The sequence below is a fragment of the Erigeron canadensis genome, unplaced genomic scaffold (genome assembly GCF_010389155.1).
Source record: "Erigeron canadensis isolate Cc75 unplaced genomic scaffold, C_canadensis_v1 Conyza_canadensis_unscaffolded:31, whole genome shotgun sequence".
In the NCBI taxonomy this organism is placed as follows: domain Eukaryota; kingdom Viridiplantae; phylum Streptophyta; class Magnoliopsida; order Asterales; family Asteraceae; genus Erigeron; species Erigeron canadensis.
In genome coordinates, this window is record NW_025215723.1 from 12,558 (window position 1) to 35,846 (window position 23,289).

Consider the following 23,289-nt stretch of genomic DNA (forward strand, 5'->3'; position numbering starts at 1 on the left):
AGAAAGAAAAAATCAAACCATAATAGACCAATAAGCCAATCGATCAAAATCAAACCATAATCACCCTACTAAAGCCAATCGAATCAGTGAGTTACGGCATTGGTCTTGCCAAAGATTACACATCCACAAAAAATTTGGGAAGAATAGATTTTTAAGCAGTTTTTATAACGACCCTTTACTAATGAAAACTGGCTTGCAAGTTACCTTTAACAGAAGGATCTAGTGTTGTTAGCTAATGCATGGCCCAAAATGTTTGAAAGTTTAAACTTCTTTTAAGTTTCTTTGATTCACATGTTTTAAAAACCCCGGAATCAATTTGAAAAGAAAGAGATCACAACAAATCAAGGGTTTTACATTTCTATCTAATATAGGATATTTAGAAAAAGACTTAACCAATCTACAACAACAACAGTTCTATGTGTTGCAGGCAAACGAGTCTGAATCATAGGACTGTCAAACTAGCTTAACCGGAAAAGCTCTGAGTCAGTGACTTGGGTCATGTTTCACCCCTATATGGTGGTTCATCAGGTCAGGTCAGGTCAGGTCAGTCAAACTATCTTCGAAATTCCATAATTATACCATATACAAATCTGAAGAGAACATCAACTTTTTGGCAACTTCTTTAATCACTTGAAACTTCAAGCTTCTTTTTTCTTGCTTTGTTTTTGAAACTTAAAAATTTAGACGGTTCTGGATCATTCGGCACTACCGCCATTTTTGAGTTGCTTGGCTTTGGGTTGTTTTGGGGTATTGACTCTTTGAAAGCTTCTCCCTTTGGCTTCAAATGTTCTGGCTCTATAGGGTATACCAGTGGCGGTCGAGGCATCATCTCATTAAAGATGCCAGCATCATGGAGAACTGAAACTTTAAGCTTCTTTTTCTTCGGTTTGTCTCTGGAACCTGAAATCTTAAAGGGTTCCAAATCATTAGACATCCCCGCCATTGTTGAGCTGTTTGGCTTTGGGTGGTTTTTGGGGTTTGACAATTTGGGAGCTTCTCCCTTTGAGAGCTGCTCTGTTGGGTCCACGGGCCAAAGCGGAGGTGGCTTCTCGTGACAGATGGATGCATCATGGGGAGCCATAACTTCAACTTTCTTTTTCTTCCGTTTAATTTTAGAATTTGAGATTTTAGAGGGTTCTAGATCATTAAACAGTGCCACCATTGTTGAGTTGCTTGCCTTTGAGTTATTCTTCAGGTTTGACTTCTTTGGTGTTTCTCTCTTTGCCTTGGAATCTTCTTGAACTATAGGCTCTGTAAGATCTACAGGAGGTGGTGAAGGTGGCTTCTCATAATAGATGGCGGCATCAAGGGCATAGATTTGTAAAGCGAGAGAAGAAACCGTTGAGATTTTAGCTGCTGCTGAAGGCGAGGACCAATACCACCAATCCCTTTTCAGGTGCTCGGATTTGATCATGTCCTCTAGGATAATAGTTGCTTGTACCATCTGAAAAGCAATTAGACTAAAAAGTTTATGCGACATAAAGGTTACACTCTTATCTAATATTCTTATTTATGTCTGGGTGTACATGTATCTATGCATGTATGCATGTGCATGTATCTAATATAAGGTTATGGTCTTAGTTCGATATAGACATGTATAATACGCATGTGACATGGGGATGTTTGGGTCGTATTTTGAAGTATGATGTGAGATTGAATAATCAAAAAGCTAATCAACTGTAATCAAACTTTCACAAACGTAGATATCGTCGTTGAAGTCGTAATAAAATTTTTTTATGGCAAACTCTGTCAAATTCTTCATTATTTAAGGAATTACTGGATCATATAAGGTTGGCATCTAAATGAACTCCATATCATATTCAATCGTGTTGTGGTTAATATAAAACTGAAAATTCCAAAATAACTATTTGACACCAAAAACTGAATTATGTAACTTTTAGTCTACATAATCCAATAAGCCATGTCAAAAAGCATATCCAAATGCCTACAAATTGTGTGAGACATTGCAAATATATGCAGTGGCTACTATCTAAGATTAAAGTGTGACATTTGTGCTTATTGGGTTGATAACTTGAAACTAGCTATATATGCATGTATATTAATCTAGCATGGTGGTGAGTGGTGACAGAAAGAAGCATAAATGCCGAATATCTATTTAATGTGTTTTTGAAAAGAAAATAACATGAGGGCTCGGACACTGCTAATTAACTTTAATATGATAACTAGAAACAAAAGAACATTGACTATCATACCTCTCTAAGCATTAGCAATTACATGTTCATCAGATCAATACACATCTAACGTATAGTACAGTATGTATGCTTCTTATATACACAAACACATGTGAATATATGTTTGTACATACATGATTACTTTATCAACTTCATATATATACAGTTATATAAGTTAAAAGTATAATAGGAGAAAGACAAGCATACAAACTCACCTCATAAATTGATTGTGCCGATTTAAGAAATGCCCGCCAACCTCGTAATTTATCTGGGTCTCCTCTTGACGGTCTAAAAGCTTCTCTAGGAAGAGCGGCTTCGATATCCAGTAAAATAACTTTTAGACAAGAAAAGATTTCAGCAGCTCTCCCAGCTAATGTTCTGGAAGTAGAGGGAATTTTTCCACCTATACTTTTAGTGTTTGACATGCCAGCCTCACATGATGACTCATTGTTATTATCTTGAAGAGAATCTTTGGAAACAGATAATGGGTTTTCATTTGACAAAACCAGCCCATTAGTCAAAGTAAACTGCTTCCCAAGAGTATCTACAGCGTCTTTCAATTTTAAAGGACCATCACATTGATGCACCTCATTACTAAAAAATGTCGAGTGGCATGAGAAACAGTGTTGCCGAGTAGACTCCACTAATTCCAAGCAATCACACCTGTATACTTTCCCCTGTTGGAGAATTCTACCCTCATAATCTCTAATTGCTCCTAAAACTGAACCAAACTTCTTTTCCAATGCTGCCCTTGAATTTGTGCAATAAACAGATGATCTGGAGGGATTAACCTGCAAATCGAATTGACCATTTTGATCATTTGCTTTGCTTCTTTGCCAATTTATAATCGTTTCTTTTAACATGTTCTCTCTTGCATCGTCATCTCTCAGCCATTCAACCAGAGCCTCAATTTCAACATCCAATTCATAGCAATTCCAAGAATCAGATTCTCCAGATGAAGAACCCCCAGAGGCTACACAAACATCATCTTCTCTATGTGGGCCAGAAACAAACAGCCTTTCGGGCTGGCCAAGAACCCAGTATATTCTTCCAGCCGAATCTTGGCCCAAGTAGTTCCTATTACGATCACAATTATCTGCGCTAATGTGATTCCGAATAAGAGTCGAACTTAATGCCTCGTCGCACAAGAATTGTAAAAGGAAAGTCCTCTGCAAAAAATCATAGATACTTAATGCATGCCCACTTGACATAAGTTATAAATTTAATTACATAATTGTCTTTCCTATTGAAGGTCTCTTAGGTAGATACAACCAATAAGTTATCTTTCACTTTCCCATTAAGAATTGCAGGCAAGTCAAGTAAGTGAATAACTCAAGAGATGATATTTCATAATTCATTATCAGTAAATCTGAGTTTATTATATGTACATAATCATCTCTATGCAGTTCAAACAATATACTGCCATCACTCGTGAGTTTCAATGTCAAACTATTTTTAGCAAACTTTGCACAGTTCTAAAACCCATTTAGTTAGGTATCTTAGAAAGTTAAGCACATTTTGATGTAAATATCGACTTTATATGATATAGGACATATTCACATCAATTTCAAAACTAGCAGCTGTTTGACATTCAAAGTCATTGTAAAACAATTGATAGAAGTGCAATGAAAGTAAAAACTAGAGGTGGCAGACTCAATCCAAAGGGTCGATAAGACCGTGTATTATCCCTCGCAGGTCAAATCAAATAATAGGTCAAAGGAAAATGGATCAAATGGGTAAAATTGTGAAATTAATTCAAGAAACTATCTGAAACATACTTATTTTATGTAACTATGGTGATTAAATAATTTATTTTTGTAATTATAATTGACAAGGTAATTATTTATTAAACAATAAAGCTTGGACAGAAAGTATTTCAACATAAACCCAACCCAGCTCATGCTATTTACTCTCGTATGACCCGGCTCTGTTTTGACCCATAACCAACCCTGCCCATTTTGACACCTTCACTCAAAACAAACTGAGAGACAAACCTCCTGAACACCTAGTTCCCAATACTCCTTTGACTTCATATTATCTGCTAAATCCACCAACGCCTCTAAATCATTTCTAGTAAACTCTCTCTGAATTTCCTTCTTCTTCGGGGGTTGACTTGTAATGAAAGCGATACAAGGAGGGCAATACCAACTTGATTTTGGGATCCTTTGAAGTGGAGGATCTAAACAGTATGTATGATATTCAGCATCACATCTATCACAAAGGAGCAAGATATGATCGTTTTCATCCTTTCCACACACTTTACAAATTCTGTCTTCCCATGGAGCAACAAAAAGTGTGTTCATGATAGTGTCTGCAACCATTTTGTATAGCTCATTCTTTAAATCATCAGAGAATGCGCTGGGAGAATTTGTATACTCGATGGTTTTGGAGATGAATGTGAGTACCTGAAGAACGAAAATTTTATTATTGGCAATTTGGACTAAATCCTAGATGATTGCTTGGAGAAGAAACAGAATCTCTTGATTCCTGACTAACCTCTTGTTCATACAGATTTTCGAGATTTTTAGAAACTGAGTCAATCAAGTCAAGATACTTAGGATAGTTCCGATATGCCATACGTAAATTTTGCCAAACCTGCAAATGGATTACACATGCTAGATATTTATCATGACAGTTAAAACTAGACGTGGTAAAATGGTTAGGCGAATCCGCATAAATATGTCCTAGTTTGGTTTTATATATATAGCTAATATAATAACTAAGATCACAAAAACTATACTATCAAACCAACAACCTACTTTCCTGATAAAGGCAAAAAGCAAGTTATGAGGTTGAAAATGTAGAATTCACTTTAGCTAAGCTATTATGATTGCACCCATTTGACACATTAGAGCATTTGAGGTATACATCCTCACGAAACTCAATGTCCCATTCTATTTAATGGATAGAATTTTGTGATATCCAGTAAACATGGGTCAATGGCATTTATTTTCTTTTTTGACATACCTCACGAACATCCTCAATGAAAGATTCATGTGAATAACCATAGAATCCCGCATCCAATCTAAGATCAATGATCCGGAAATCCAACGGTCGTGAAACTGTCGCAGTACTTGCAACATCATCAAATTCATGAGGTTTCAAGAGAGATTCTGCCATGGGACCAAAAATGGATTTGTTTGTATTTTCAGCAGCAACAGCACGCAGCACCATACGACAACGTTTCATTATGACATCAGATACAGTCCTTACATCATGACTTTCTTTTGATTTCTTCTGAGTTTGGGGATTTTCAGTTCTCACTTTCTCAAGAACCTCAACTACAATTTTCTGTTATAGTTCCAACTGGAGTCAGGTAGCAGTAAAAGCAAAAAAACAAAAACAAACAAACAAACTAGAGGTGGCCCAACATCAAAACAGGTCATGATAGGGTTGGTGACATTGTATGGTCTTAGGTTGACACTAACCAATTTCTAAAATTTATACAATTAGTGTGTCAAATAGAATTAAAAAACTACTTTTAATACTAAAAGAATCTAAATTTTCGAACAAAAACTATTTAATTGGTTTTAGGAATTAAAGAACACTTTGGGTGACTTTAGAAATTAGAAGGTAACTAGAATGGATAGGTTTGGCCTGGAATACTGCTTGTTTCAAATACAATAACAAAAGCTAGTTAGTTAAATAATAATCCAACTGATGGAAGAAAATCATTTGGAAATTTTAATAAGTAAAATATATTTTGAAAAACTTACAACCCATTTGACCTATTTCTTCCAAACTAATTTCTTACTTTACCCATTCCACCCATTAGAGATGAACATTACCAGTATCAACTTATTTATATGTAAGGAGGTCTAAACTACCACTCTAATAAGGACCACAAAATTTTTAAGAAGCATTAATTCAAATTACAAACCTTTGTGGGTCCCGCTGCATTACCCTTGTAGACTTCTTTGCTTATAGACTCTAACAACATCTTTGCTGCCCACTCGGGTGGACTGAGGCCTAATGATAATTTGACTTGGTTTCTTATTTTTGCTCCCACATTTGTCGGTTGCTTTCTAATCGGTTCTAGAACCTTAATCCAATCAAGGCATTTAGAAGCAGATCTCTTGGATTCTATGGAAGAGTTGTTAATTTTAAGTTCATTTTTATCTATAATGAAGTCGACAACTTTACTCTTCACAGAAGAAAAAACTTTCTTTGATGCCTCAGCTAAAACCTGAAATAAGTCAATTACATAAAGAGTAACAACTGAAGTTGAGTTTGCAAATATATATCACAATCAGTAAGAGTTAACTGTAGAGACAGTACATAGCAGAATTCCAGTTTAAAAACTAAACTATTCAAACGATCTTTTGTCTTCCAATTAGCTTTGACTTCAGAAGATAAGAAAATACATAACTTTGTATTTTATCCATATTAATATGTGATCACAGAGAACTTTAAAGGGACTAACAGATACCATTAGGGTTTTACAGATGGTTTTTTGAAAGTGAGCGTGATATTGAATATTAAATTATTAAATTATCACAACAGAAAATGGGATGTGCAGAGGATAGTGATTGGAGGTGTTTTTACATACTAAAGTTGTAATAATCACTATTGACGGTGTTCAGTGTTGGGAAAGTTCTGACTATTGACTTCAAGTTTAAATAACAGATAATACTGGTATATAAGTAACTTAAATCTGCCATTTGATAACAAAGTATGTTGCCTTGCCTCTAGTTAAGTAATTATCAAACTCAATGTTTGAAACCAAATGCAGTAGCGGGTTACCCAACATATACTAATACATACACCCTAAATACGAGATGAAAAAAGAGAAAAGAAAAACATAAAGATACAAAGCTTACAAGATGCAGAACTAGAACATAATCATTAGATTGTGATTTCCACCATTTGGTTATATATATTTATTATATACATATCACCCCCACCAGCTACCCTTTATTAATACCCTTAAGGGCGGAGCCCGCTTCGAAACACAATATCTGGTTAACTTACACATGTGTTGTTGGATTTAATTATTTAAGTCTTGTTAGAAGTTTAGGGACTAATGTGTAAATGGGTCAATTGGGCCTAAATAGATTGTAGTTTGAAGCAACACAATGGTTCAGTGTTCTCATAGCAAAGGTCACGATGGTTTGAAGCAACACAATGGTTCAGGAATAACCGTCATTAGAGCATTATAAATAGAAGTTTGTATTTCAGTTTTTCGTGTGTCTTATTCAATGTAAACAACTGGTTTGTAGTTTATAATATAATCAAATTTCTTGTTCAATCTTGTGAGTTCGATCCTGTGAATATGGAATCATCGATTCTTACAGTTGCATCAGAGCCTAGGGTTCCAAGATTACAAGAATTTGATTTGATTTCGATCATATTGTTCAAGAAGAAGACAGCGCGGTTTTTCGATTCGGGGAAGAAAGAAAAACTGACCAGAATGGAGAAACAGGGACATAGCGGTTTTCGAGTTGTTCTTATTCGGATATAAGAACACAGGTCACAAGTTGTAATTTTGGGTGAAAGAAACATCAATCGAAGGAAGATCAATACGCTTCTGTTTGGAATCTGGACCGAGAAGAACAAATAAAAGAAACGAAACGAAAAGAAAAGAAAAGTCAAAGAACAGGGGAAGGAAAGAGACGAAAAGATATGTTTTCCTTACTTTGTTTTTTCTTTCTTTTGAGACATAAAAGGGATAAACACAATTTATTTTGACAAAAGTCAGAACACCTTTTGGTCGAGATATTGTGGGCGTATAGTTTTTTTCTTATTTGATGGACAGACAAGTTTTGGTTTGTCAAGTTTTACAAACCAAGAAAACTGATTATGGTTTGAATATGATTGTGAGAAACATACCAACAGTGGTGTTAGTATTCATAAACAATATGGAAGAAGATTTTGTTTTGGAAATAAAAGATAGAAAGAATCAATTTTTGTATAGTTTTTCTGTCAAGTAGGTATACTTTAAAAAAACGGAAAATACAATGCAAGGGAATAGTTTGATTCTTGAAGAAAATCATTGGTTTTAGAGATTAGGTTAGGGTAATTTAAGATCAACGGATTAGCGGGATTGATAAACAACAGCGGGGTAGCGGGTTTGGTTATCAACAACGGAATAGCGGGATTGATCTAGATCAACAGCTGCGAAGCGGGTTTGATTGTCAATAGCGGAGAAGCAGACATAGTTGTCATTAGCAGGAGAATTATTTGCGGGGCGGATTTGACTTTTAACAATGATGCGGGTTTGATCAAGCACCCTAGAAATCAAAGAAACCAGAAGAAATGTTTTGAGATAGAATTGTTTACCGATAGACTGGTAAAAATGGAGTATTGGAAGGGATTGCTTCAAAAAGATCAACCAAAAGACGGGATTTCAGGCGAGGAGAAAGCCAAGAGGAAATTGTCGAGTTGAAGATTGTTGAAGAATCCAAAGCAGGGGCATGCAGACTCGGAGAACAAGACTTATACAATTAGGGCGGAATATGTTGGACTTTATTATTTAAGTCTTGTTAAAAGTTAAGGGACTAATGTGTAAATGGGTCAATTGGGCCTAAAAGGAAAAGAGTCAGCGACTTACGAACAAGATGGGTTTGACGATTGAAAAGGAGGCAACGGTTTAGTGTTCTCATAGCAAAGATCATGATGGTTTGAAGCAACACAACACTTCAGGAATAACCGTTAGTCCGTCATTAGAGCATTATAAATAGAAGTTTGTATTTCAGTTTTTCGTGTGTCTTATTCAATGTAAACAACGGATTTGTTGTTTATAATATAATCAAATTTCTTGTTCAATCTTGTGAGTTCGATCCTGTGAATATGGAATGATCGATTCTTAACATGTGTAAGGTAATAAATTACACGTGTAGATACAATCTGACACACCCCTATCTATATATATGGGGACAATCAAATAAGAACAGTTTTAAAATAAGAACACGGTAAGACACTTAAAAACTACATTTTGATGCATTAAAAGACCATAGAACTAACATAGTGTATAACTAATTATCATTATTTAAGTGTTTAACAACACATTAGCCTGACAAAATCAAGAATATTTTTGTTTTGTGCATCCATCTTGGATGCATATTCTTCAAAATGATGCATCCAACAAAAAAACGTGATTTTTTCGATTTTGACGGATCATTGTTTTGTTAAACACTTAAATAATGATACTTAGTTATGCACTAGGTTAGTTTTATGGATTTTCAATGCATCAAAATGATGTTTTTAAGTGTTCTTACTGTTCTTATTTTAAAAGTGTTTTCACCGGAGTGTTACCCTACTATGTATGTATATATATATATGTGTGTGTGTGTATGTGTATGTATTGGGTGGCATTCCAATAAGAACATTTTAAATAAGATACTAAGAACGGTGAAAACACTGAAGATAGATACTTTTGCTTCTCAAGATCATCAAATTAATGCATTTGCATTTCAAATAAGCACTAAGACATGGATGCATCGATGTAGATCTCCATTATTGTCGAAAAAAATGAAGATTCATAATCCATACAAGATGGATGCATAAAACAAAAGGTGTAATTTTCTCATTTTTGATAGATCAATGTGTTGTGTGTTGTTAAACACTTTAATATTGGTAATTAATCATAAACTGTTGAAATTTTTGAGCGTTCGTAATGTTCTCATTTTGATTGGAACTTTATATATATACATACACACTAGCATTATACACGTGAGATGCAACTACGACAAACAACCGCTAATAATTTCTCGAATTATTTTGATCTCGATGATTTATCTAATATGAATTGATAAAATTTAATTTATGTAGTTTCAGTTTGTAGAGTTTAGCTTGTTAGAATATACAAATTATTTATTTATAAACATACTAATATGATTAATTATTTATTTAAAAAGAAGTATGTTTAAATTGATACATGTAGATCAATATTATCTCTAAATCAAGTCTATAATTAAATTTGTTGATTTTTAAAGGTCATATATGTCATTTCCAATCTTGAATTTTATATAGTTCTCCCAATATGAAAATATCCTTAATGCTTCATAAGGACTCCAAATATCTCGTGAATTAACCTTTTAATCCGGCTATTATGGCTCGGCTTGGTGAAGATGATTCTTGTTGTTGATATAGTTATAGTAAATAATATCCATATCCTTTATTTCCCATTCATTTTTTAATTTTTCAATTTCAATCCTCTTCAACCTCATAAAAAAAACCCCTCCCTCCACTATCTTTACTCTCATAAACAAACCATCCCTCTCCTTTTCAACTTTTTAGCGTTAAATACACAAATTACCATTCATCTTTAAACTCTTTCTCAACTCACACGCTAGATCTACCCACTATACCCCCAAAATTTTATCAACCCCTGTCTGCCCAGACTACCCCTCCTTTATTCACTAATTTAAATATGCCTACCTGAAATACCTATAATACCCTTAATGAAATTACTTACAACATACAACCCTCGATCCTTAAAAATAACTATACCACCCCTTCTTACATCAATTACTTTTACATTGATAACCACAAGGACACCGTTACCGCCTCCGCCGCATTGCATGGGTACCCCTCTAGTATATGATATATATACACACATATTACATAGTACCCGCGTAAAACAGCGGTATTAAATATTTTTTGTTCATGGTGTTCAATGATTTGTAATAGTAATTGTAATATCTTCATAGGTGGTTTAATAGTATAGAAGATAACGCGATGCATGCACTGTTTTTGAAAATAAAAGATGTTCCGATAAATTACAAATTGTATTGATTAAATGACTCATATACAAAAACTTAATTACAAATAACTTATATCTATACTACATTATAAAATAAAAAATTACCCTTTTTAGTTTTAGAAATGTTGAAAGTTACTCAATGCGATATGACAGAAATACACCTTTCTTATATTCCAAATCACTCTATTCTTTATTTACTAATAACTTAATTATCTATACTAATATACCTAAAATACCCTTAATGATATAAATTACACAAGTCTTTTAACTCCTAAAAATAACTACACTAATCATTATATTAATTACATTTACATCAATAGCCTACACTATTCGTCGTCACCACCACCGGTCGCCGCCGCCCACCACCACCGCATTGTCGCCCCGCCGCCGCATTGCACGAGCACCATGCTAGTTGTTTTTTATGTGTATTATAACTACTGTAAAAACTTCATTTGATTCTTGTAGACAATTTTTTTAAATATAATTTTCATGGACAACTATAAAATATAACTTATAATTAATTAAATTGGTAATTAAATAAGGTGATTATATAAGTGGAAAATTATGACTAAATGAATAAAGAAAATAGGTATCATCTGCCTAAGTCTATGTAGATGGCCACATAGTTCACCCAGCTTAGTTGGTATATGTATATATAGGTTTAAAATTAAATCAAATGGATTAAGCATTTTTTTAAGCTAAAAGCAGAGGGTTTGTATCCCAAAAGTTGTAGTTTAACTGCATACCACCTCCCATCATTTTATTAACAGCTTCAGAATTGTTGTAATATTATTTTTGTAACCCTGATCAATGCATTTTTAACTTATAAACATATGGCGAAAAAACTCTCCGTCTCAAATTCACCCTGCCCGTTTCAATCCACACCAATTAATGACATGCCTCCACCCAAACCTGTAACTCTACCAGCCGGACCCACCCATCTTGCAACCTAACATAATTACGATAATAAAGAAATTTGGAAAAATCTTACCATTGCATCAGCCTCGATTGCAGCCATTCCCTTGAGAGAACCACAAAGTGGACCGCCATCACCATTTAAGCAGCGGAAAACTTCAACGAACTCACGGCTCGTGATATCTAACTCTTCAAGATTGCCATCCATGGACAATGAAGCCAAAATATATCTTCTGGCTAATTCTGGCCATGTAATCTCAGTAACAGGAAATAGACCAATACTTATCTTTTTGTGAGACATATTCATATCCGCATTTCTCTTTCTACCTTTCCTCGCTTTGGATTCCATGGCACCAGAAGGTTCACTAATAACAACTTTTGCCAGTATATCTTCCACTATCACCTTTAGCATTGCCATGTGAAAGTTTGTTAATAGTGATTGAGAACCAACTCCCTCAGATTCTTTTGCTGCATCAGGGTGAACTGCAGCAGATGAGATAAGATCTTCTATATTGTTGCCTTCATGCAGCTTAATGCTTCCAGTCTTCAGTAAATTAAAACCACCAACGCACGGATTCAATAACTCATATTCCAGAGTCTGTCGAGAGAGAGGTGCCTCTTGACCCAATACATCATAAAATCGCAAGCAGAACTCATAGGCCTAATTAGATTAACAGAATGTATCAGACCTATGAAATAAAGCATCATCTAGGGATGCATACAGTCAATGCAGACCAACAAAGCTGAAAATCCGAACTGGAACCAAACCAGCTATATCTGGTTTGATTTTCAATCTTTAAAACTAATCTATCAAATATTGACACTTTAAGCTTGACTTTTGATATTCCTATTAAGTATTAAGCATTCATTATATTATATATATATATATAAGGAAAAGTGAATATAAGGTTGTCCGGCACCTAAGCCTAGGTGTGGAACCCCTCACATACAAATTTTTTAATATTTCTTGATTAATGAATAAATGTTTGAGCCCCCATGAATTTTATGGATTAAAAAAACAATATGTGAGTGTTCCACACCTAAGCCGAGGTACCTAACAGCCTTATATTCCCATCCCCCATATATATATATATATATGTATGTATGTATGTGTGTGGTAGGGATCCCGGAAGAAGGTTGCCTAACGAAAGAAGGGAAAGGGTTATTAATTTATTTATTTTTTTGCTATCCTTTTTCATTAATTTTTTTTATTTTTTATACTTTTTTTAATAAAATCCAACTCCAAAAAAAATACCTTACACATGTAAGTTTTTTTTTTTCAATATATTTTTCTTTTTGGAATGGGTTTTTTTTTTAAAAAAAATGAAAAAAGCAAAGGTAAAAAACATAAAAACTGCCTCCTTTGCCTTCTTTTCTTAAGCCACCTTCTCATTTGATCTCTATCCTATATTTATAATTTTATATATAGATATTTCAAAATATTAAAATCAGCGATATACCACCAAGATAACTGATATCTCGAATATCAATTCTTAAGTGATATCTGATTTTAGACTGACATAACTACATAGAACTCGACTATAGATTTGTATATTTCATACTAACAAAATCCATGTTTTGTATATGGTTAGGACTGAACAAATTCAGGACTACAGGTTGGTCTAGGTATTAGTTCCATTATAGGGTATTTTTCGATTTCAGTCGGAAGCCGCTTAAACCAGATGAACCGCCATGTACATCATTATAGGTAACAACTTTGACACATTTACATAACAATGGAGGGATGAGGGTTCTATTTATCACTAAGGAAAGGAATAGCCTAAATAACTTGACTAAACAGAAATCTGGAAGCAGGGCAGAGGTATGGTTGTCGACATCCCACCACCCGACACCTCACCTTTGATGGGATTGGATATCATTATTGTATACAACTAACCAGAATTTGGATCAAGTCATCAAACTAACTAAAAGTTACGCATTCAGATTATTTTGATGATTATAAAGTTTCACATCTAAGAAGTTACTTATAAAGTTTATAAATAAGTTAATAGAGAAAGAGAGCAAATAATTTACTTGGACCCAACTCATGTTAATACTAAACATTTACCATTTTGACCCGTTACCCATCCCGTCCATCTGGTCACCCCTATCTACAGCTAACACATTCCTCTAGTACCTGGAGCACATTCCCCATTAAACTTGGAGGAACATTCGAGGCAACTGCGTTGCCAGGTGGACCGAGTCTTCTGCCACTTTCCGTGAGACTGTCTGATACCATTGGCTGTGAATGATATTTCCTAAGAACGGAAAAAAATCCGCTTTTAACAGTATGAACAATCGAACTTTGACATCTGACATCCAATGACTTATATTCTGAACAATCTGCAACCTCAGGAAGCTTTTCAATGAGCTCTTGAACAAATTCTGCATCCAAACCAAATCTGTCCATTTGTAACCATCTCCTCAGCGTCATACAAGAAACTTCAAGTTGCTCTGTATTTAAGATTAAGCTTGGGATGCTGTTAACTTGACCAGACAGACAGCCAAATCTGTCTAGTGAATCAATATTATATGAATCAGAACAGTGTTGACTTTCAATACTATGATTACAGAAAAATTCTAAGACTTTTATATCTTGAAAAGCTTGGTGGCATGCAAGTAGTAAAGTTTCTAAAGCCATTTTCCATGCAGATGACGGTGATCTCCCCTCTACAGAAAACTCGCCAATTAGATCGCCGTTTTTGAAGTTATTAGAAGGCAAGTGTTGACTCTCTTGAAAAGAGAATGCAGATTGTGTCATCAAACAGTTGGATATCTCATCAGTCGGCCCACATTTTGGCTTGTAGATCACTGTTGAAGGATTTGGGATTGACTGTTTTGTACATGGATACCGGTTTACTCTGAATATTGGGCCACGATCACCGCCGTCTAAAATATTGAATATGAAAAGGGACCCGGTAAGCTTATCATGCCAGATGGATCTGTAACCGATGGGCCAGATCTGGGAGGTGTTGTGGAATGGAGGCCGTTGGTCGATTTTTCCAATTGACGTAACAAAGAAGTTTTCAAACTGAACTGGAAACCCATCCTGCAACATTATATGAATCCATTAAATCAACATCATGATAGAAGTCTTAGAACCTGTTCTCTAGTTTTTTTCTAGAGAGTTAGGTGAAAAGAAGGAAACAAAAATAAATGTGGGTTCTCAAGATTTTTTTAAGTGGGGGGATTTCGTGCAGATGGTTATATGTAGGGGAATAAAAATAGAAAATTGATACAAACCCATCCCATAATATGCTCGCATCAAGTCATAAGCTTAGTGTAGAACTCACTCCCAAAAGCTAGCTCAAAGGAGGAGGGGATACTCAGGCTTATAACCCATCAACCAATTCCATACTTGGCTGATGTGGGATCGTAACAATACCCCACCCTTTGAAGAACCAACGTCCTCATTAGTCACGGCTAGTAAACTTTATGATTGATGTATCAAATGCAAGCAAAAGAGAAGTTAATAAACTTACAAGAAACGACTCTGACCCATGGTTAGCATTCCCCATCACATCATTTCCAGCATTAATAACCCTGCTTAGTGACCTTGAACCATCATTTATATCTATAGGAGTAGCATGCGATCCATTTTGTTGTAATCCAACGCTATTACTGTTTTCGTTTGTCAAGTCACCGCCGGATGATAAACCAAGATAATGAGCAACTTCTGGCATTGATTTAAATCTGCTTCCATCAGGAGCACAATAATTTGGAAAAGATTTGCAGAAACTTTCTGAATAATCAAATTTTACATGCCAACCATCTCCTAGCACACCTCGTCTCTCAGATATGTAGTCTTTAAGTGCTTGTGAATATACTAAAATTGCATTTTGTGTTGCAATATCAAGATTCAACCGTGCAGTTTGCATATCTGTAGGAGGGTATGAAGAAGTTGAAGTGCATCCAACAAATGGGTTACCTAGCCTATCCTGCATTCTGGGAAGCAAATGACATGGAAAGTTAGTTTTGGTAGAATGTACCACCTATGCAACATAAGCTATGTTACACAAAACAGACATTGGCTCAAACCTGAAATTAACAGACATTGCAATTTTTTCAAGTTATGTTCTATCATAAGCAGTCAAAGGTCACCGAAAAGGTTGAAGTAGCTCAAAGTGTATTTTGAATGCATAAAACCTCCTAAATTACACAAAATTGTAAATAAAACAAAATAATACGTTTTCTTATTTAAATGTTTTTTAAATAAAGTGTTTCAAGTCAGTCCAACAGAACCCACTACGATCCATACAAAAAATCCATTTTCACCCATTAGTTCCCATTTAGGCAACTCTTACATCAACCCCCCAAAAAAGGGAGATTATTAAAATGAAAAAGTTTTAAGATACTAAACATTAAATAATTTGCACCTCCGCCATTGTTATGGTATGAAAAACAAAAAAAATGATTAGCTATATAGGTAGCATAGTTTTATTTACAAGGAAAGCGTTGTAATAGATACTTACTTGATCAATGGAGAAACATTCTAAAAAAGATGAACTGTCATATATGGTGCGAGTCAGGTTATAAACTCATGCACGGCTTTACAAATCCATTTTGTATTTTAATTTACAAATCCATTTTGTGTTTTAAAGTCCATCTTCCTAAGGATGTACAGCAGTACAAAACTGACGCGGAAGAGATTGGAACAGACATAACTGGACGCTATAGTACCACTATACCTACCGTACGAGTAGGGTACAACCTAGGGAATGAGGAGCAAACTTTGGCTAATGATTCAAGTCTAAGTCTAGAAAAATACTAAATCCAATTTTTGTTATCAGTATAACCCAACCGATAACCGTTTTCTAACGGATCCTGAGGTTGTTGCATCACGTTGAGTGTGGAGAATCATTGAGAACCCCAGTTTCTTTCATGATGGTAGTTTAATTTTCAAAAACCACTTACTTCACCCCAGGTACTAAGACTAATGATGCCCCCATTCTAGCAGTGTTCTTGAAATTCTAAATACCATATTTTAGACAGACACCAACACCAATTTCTTGAGGTTTGCTTGGAAAACATTGTGGAAGCTTATGCAACCACCTCCAAGGTGGGTGGCCTGGCGGGGAGACGACCTGATCACCTCACAAGAGGTATCAAGTTCGAAGTTACCACGTAACATCTTGAGGTGACTAGGGAAAATATTCAGAAACAGATACAAGGATAAAAACCACAATTAGACCGCATATATGCAAGTCAAAAACTTGCCTTCCCCACATAACTTAAAGAACAGAGACCCCCCACGTTTACGTGTCATGGAAATTTATGGGTACCAAACTTCTATTTGTCACTTCTCATTATCCACAAAAACATGAGTGACCTTATGTGGGGCCCAAGCCAAGGCACCCCAGATCCATAACCGTTGAGTGAGCCAAATATATTTTTTTTAATAAGGAAAGGACGGGAAAGTATAGGTAGGTATTTTATTTTATTTTTCTTTTCCGAGTTTTTTAAAAAAGGAAAAGAAAGGGAAGGGAATGCAATTAGGCATTTTTAGTGCCAAAATGGAAAGAAATCAACTTTCTGTAAAATTACCAATGTACTCTTCAGGTCAAAATTTAGAGAGGGGGGAAATGATGTGGATCCCGAGCTGCAATCCAAAACTGATCTCACGGAATGCTATGCACATACGTAAAACCAAGCTGATGTCAAGACGATTTCATACTTTGGAAAAGCGTTTGGTATACCAAAGGAGTAACTTTACTCAAATGGAAAGGTAGGTATAGATCTAACCCCCCACCCCACCCACACACACAAAATATATATATATATATATATTTGGGATCATTTATAAGGGCAATGATCGGTGATGGTTATTGTAACCTTAAGAGTGGTGGCCTGCGGGTGAAGGTGGTCTCTATGGGCGGAAAATACCTGGAGGTACCAAGTTGGAATCCTATGAGCAAAAACTATACCCCCAACGGCCATGAAGGTTGACCTGGACGACTCTGAGCTACCAACAAAACGGTTAATTAAAAGAAAGTAATAATAAGTCATTGTTGACCTTCAGTGACTAGTTTAACTAGTGACTAACAAGTAAGTTAATACTTCAATGACTACCTTAAGTCTGGACAAATAAGATCTAAGAGACTTATCTTAGTTCAAATAAAAAGGTCACTTGCAATTGCTTACAACATGCACGTGGGTTTCAAAAGCTTGTTGATAAAGGCAATTACTTATAAATTCAAATTCTAACAAAATGAAAGTGTATAAAGGGTGGGAATCATCTCTAGATGTACCATGGTACAAAAAGTTGTCTGTTTTCCTTATTGTAAGAGGACTTGATGATTGCAAGAACAGTTTAATGTATATATTTCTCTTATGTAATCTTCGTTCTACCATTATAAATTTTTTAATTTTTGGTGGAGTGTTCATTTAATATTTGATCTTAGTGGATTTTTTTCCTATATAGGTTAAAATGTTGGAATATGTATCTTTCATTTCTTGTCTATCCTATAATCACCAAATTTAATTTCCTATTACGAGCATTATACGGCTCATTAACAAAGAAAGTTTAAACAATCTCTTCAATGTTAAACAATTAACAAATGTGCATTCAACAACTCTTGGTATAGTAATATATCTACAAGGAAACAATCACTGATGTGACTGTATTACGATTGTAAAAACAAATATGATGGATACAAGAGAAAAAAGGTATATTTTATGCATCAAATGTTTGTAGAAAAATATTCGATTCAGCAATTACATACATGCATTTGTGATAAAAACGCATATGTTATAGCAATTACAACAAGACTATAGCTAACATTAAAAATCAAAAGGTCCCATACAAGATTATCATATATAATGATATAATAAGACTTCGTAAACAAAGTTCCATACTAGAGGATACAAAGATCAATCGTCATATTCCCTCTTGTGTGCAGAGAGGCTGCTATGTGTGCTTAGTTTACTTATCATGTGATGTCACGTGATCTGGCCTTATGGGTAAGAAGAGATTCAATCAACTTTTCTTGGGATTAACATTTACCAATTTATTTATGATAGATCTCTAATCTAGTTAAGTAGCTTCGCCTTATCTAAAGAATTCCCAAAATCTCTCAAGAGATATTTTCTAAGCAATAAACTTCACATTTTATTCCCTAGGTCAAATGACATAACACCAAAAAAAAATATAAGATCATAAAAACACCATTGAATGTTTAAATCTTTTTTCTACTACTTGATATAGTAAATCCACTATCTTAACCCCAAATAATGTGCAAATTTGTGTTTTCCATTACATGTTCGTGAAGACCGCATATCCACTAGCCAATCTTAGACAAGATTTACTATGCCGACCTTTTCAAAAGGTGCATGTATAAAGTATAAACAAAATCGATATCTAACTATGCACTCTTTCATAGGTCTCTACTTTTGTTACTTGGTGACTTGGTTTTAAAAAGCGTGCCTAAGCTAGGCGAACCTAGGTGCAAGCCTTCGAGCTTTTTGGTACCCTAGGCGCAAGGTGTACAAAAAATGCTCGCATTTTAGTCTCAAGCGCTAAGCACACCAAGGTGCAAGCCTTAGAGCTTTTTGTACACAATATGATGTTTTCCGTTTATAAGTAAAAAAAATTCCCTACCTTTTCTTTCTCAACAAGATTGATCTCTTATTTCTTCTTCCTTAACGAGACCAACATCTATGGGGGGTTTCTTACTTTCTTTTCAAACACTATTTGATCAAAGTTGGGATTTAAACGACACTCTTAATGATAGTGTTTTATAAATACTATTCAAATAATTCACATTTTTTCATAAGTGTGCACCTCGCGTACAAAAAACTTGCCGCTTAGAAAATGGACCTTGTCGCTTTTGTGTGCCTATCGCCTTTTACGACCAAGCTCGGTGACGTGAGGCAAACTACACAATTAACGGATTAGTTGATAGGCAAAACAAGCAACTATCCGATGAGTTAATGGGCAACACAGAAGATAACTTCGGTATGGCAAATGTGAGAACACATCCCGGAATAAACTAACCTAACTTTTGATTTGTTAACGGCCCAATAGAGAAATTGAAGTCAAACTTTTAAGAAAGCATTTAATGGCCTCGATCTTTCGACACATAAACATTTCTTTTGGCTCCAAATTCACCTTTTTTTATTTTTTTTTCTCGTACTAAAAGTTTTATTTTTGTTTGTATTTTTGAGTAAAATCATATTTCCTCTATAGCAGCTCATCAATTATCATTTCTTTCGTACATTCAAAGATTTTCATTTTATTTATTTTATCTTTTGATATTGATTGAATGTCTAAGTCCACCGCTACACAAACAACTTCGTCCAAGTAAAACTCCCTCAAAGAAAGACTGCAATTGACACTATAGCATTGTTGTTTCATTTAATAGTTTGCACCAACCAAGAGCACGTGGGACGATTGTTTGATCTAGATACGGTTCAAATGAATAAACCACAAGTTAGGGTATGACTAACGTAATTTTTAAACTCTAGGTAGGTAATACTCATACGATGGATAGTATAGGTGCCATTTATGTAATTAGCCGTATAATAATCTTATTTCTCTAAATGTGTTACGCTTTGTGTTTTGTGTGTTACGTCACATGCTCTTACACAACTTCATTACACAACTTAATCAATGAAGTGATAATAAAGTTCGCAGAAGTAACACAATAAACTCATACCGGTGACACCGGAGGTATATAGCCTATTACTAGGTGGTGGACACTAATTATTCAAACCTTAAATGGTTTTACAAGCGCGCATAACACTAACGATTTTAAATGGATCATGTGAACCGCATAAAATGCATTACTAAGTTTCCATGACTTTGCTTATATATCTAAGAGATACACAAGGTCATCATAACCTCTAAGAATGTACTTCACTTTGATCTTGATATTTCCCTGATAGTGAAAAGGTCACAATTTCCCTGAGTAGAAGGTACATAAGTGGTTGGTAGCCGACATGGTATTGCAATTTCCTTGCAATCCAAACCTACATATTTCTTGAGTTAACTTATTGATCTTCATATTTTCGAAATTGGTGTGACAGAGTTCAATAAGTACGTTGTACGTAAGGTTGGGGGATACAAAATTGCATGTCCCTTTGACAACTCGATTTTCGGTAACAAATCTTGTTGTAACAAAATATATATATATATATATATATATATGATGAATTTATGATGTCTCTTAAGGGTCCTGGTACTCATTACCATGAACTTTAGTTACCCTTCCTTTATTAAGCCTGGTATTTAATGTGTTGTCCACTGATCAAGAATATTTTGTGCATGTGAAAATGCTTGAAGGCGAAATGAAATGCCTTGCCATATTAAAAGATTGTTGTGTAGTTTTGGTAACCACAAGTCATCTAATTGATAAATGTCTTTTAATTATATATTTATATTAAGTGTAATCTTCTTCGTGTGGCTAAACCATCTCCATGGTGGTAAGATTGCGTACATTAAAGAAAAAGGATCCACTTATCACTACATAGAAACAAAGGATCGATTTTCTATCCTAAAAAAGTTCCTCTCCATTTATCCTTCCTTGTGTGGTTTCATAGCCATTTCTTTCTCACCGCATTTATGTAAACCACCATTGCGACCTAGCGATACCCATGTCCTCACAATGGGCAATGAGCCTCTTAACGAACCTCTCACAAGGTAAACATCTTCAAGTCAATCATGGGGAATACCTTGTTAGGTCATGTACACTTCAAAAACTGGCCTTCTGCGGTAAGCTTAAGATGGAAGACTTCAAGTGTTTACTCTTTATAAATAATAGTGTGTAATTATGTAGGTAGACAATCCCAATTAAACTTTTATATCTTTTAAACTTTTTCTTATGTCGGAGTATCATCTTCGTAATTATAAGTTTTTCTACCGTTAGGTAACTATAACTTAATTATGACGCGCTAAAGCTTAGCTTTACCATTTTAACCATTCACAATGAACTATGTGTCAAAAATAATTGTCACATCACTCATAAAACAAGTAATTATTCAGTGAAATAATATTATGACTAGCTAAACAAACATTACAAAAAGAACTTATAGTTACCAAATAGACATCTTATATAAGTGTGTTGATATTTTATGACATTTCCCCTATGAGATAAAAAATAACTTGAAGAATAGTATTAGCTATCAAAATTCCATTTATTTGATCACAATTTTTTCAAAACACTACAACACACCAACAAATTCAAGCACGCATTGCTAAACAGTAAACACGCACACAAAATATAATCAAAGTACCTACAAAATTTACTAAAGAAAGGTTTTCAAGTGTAACCTGAAGATCATACTTCTAAACATTCTTTAATGTCCTAATTTTAAAAAGTATACATTAATAACACCCGTAATATAAACACAACCAAACCATGTCAAAAAAAAAAGAAACAAACTTCAATCACAATAACCATAAGAATTTCGTTTCTCCGGTCACAATATTATAAAAACCCATGATAACTTCAGCAAAAACAAGCACACATTGTCACACAAACTACATATATATATATATAATATAACATAATCAACTATTTAAAGAAACAAACTTTAACCACATTATCTACCGAAATTCCATTTCCGCATCACAATTTCATCGAAAACTCATAAAATCTTCAAACAAAAGCAAGCACACATTGTTACTATATTATATATATATATATATATAGTTAAAAAAAATGAAGTATGGAAAGTAAGGTTTTAAAGAAAGAATGGAAGATCATACTTTTTGGCAGCCAAATCCAGCTGAGAATTCACAACATTTTCAGCAACAACATCATCATCATCATCAAAATCTTTAGGTGGAGAAGCATTCATATCGAAAACCCTTAATAAACCCGAATCCGAACCAACAACAACACCACCAGCAGAAACACTTCTGCGCAATTTTTTCTTACTGCGGCATTTCATCGAACACTTGGCGCACCTCCACTCAATTTCTTCTACTTCTTCTTTTTCTTCTTCTTGTTGATGACTATTTTTACTTCCTAAACACTTGACATGAAAGTGTTTTACACACACCACCATTTCCCCATGTGGTTTTGTTTGTTTGCAGGAAGTACACTGGAGATCCGCCGTGTCTCCGTCGTCATTTGCATTTACGGTGGTGGTGACGGCTGCTGAAATGGAAATGGGGTTTCGTTAAGATCGAAATCAAGTGTACGCACTAGTAATAGTGTTTTATTGTTTCCTGTTACTTTTTTTGTTTCGGGTATGGATATCGATATACTACTGTGTTGAACCCGGATCTTGTTATAATTACACGGCCAAAGTAAATTTTTTCGTACATGTGTTTTTTTTAATAACCATTTTTCATCATTACCGTTAATTTTTGACTAAAATCGTTCTTATGGTTTACATTTCGTCTCTGCTGTTATAACTTTGCCGTTAACTCCCTCACATGCAAGTCATGTGAGGGGCATGTTGTTAAGTGCAAAAAACGTCTCTGTGGTTTATCGTTTTTTGCATTTTTCGTCCTCGTCGTTAACAATTCGAGGA

At 34.7% G+C, this 23,289-nt stretch overlaps 1 protein-coding gene across 1 annotated transcript; it reads right to left on the reverse strand.

Moving 5' to 3' along the window:
• Nucleotides 1-250: 250 nt before the first annotated feature.
• LOC122584471 (methyl-CpG-binding domain-containing protein 9-like) lies at nucleotides 251-22,949 on the reverse strand. The gene is made up of 10 exons (XM_043756629.1): nucleotides 22,517-22,949; nucleotides 15,294-15,756; nucleotides 13,949-14,860; nucleotides 11,888-12,472; nucleotides 6,073-6,378; nucleotides 5,160-5,483; nucleotides 4,689-4,787; nucleotides 4,187-4,597; nucleotides 2,408-3,361; nucleotides 251-1,444 (listed from the first exon to the last, which is right to left on the reverse strand). The coding sequence occupies exons 1-10, from the start codon at nucleotides 22,816-22,818 to the stop codon at nucleotides 623-625; spliced, it is 5,178 nt and encodes a 1,725-aa protein (XP_043612564.1). The 5' UTR covers nucleotides 22,819-22,949; the 3' UTR covers nucleotides 251-622.
• Nucleotides 22,950-23,289: the final 340 nt, after the last annotated feature.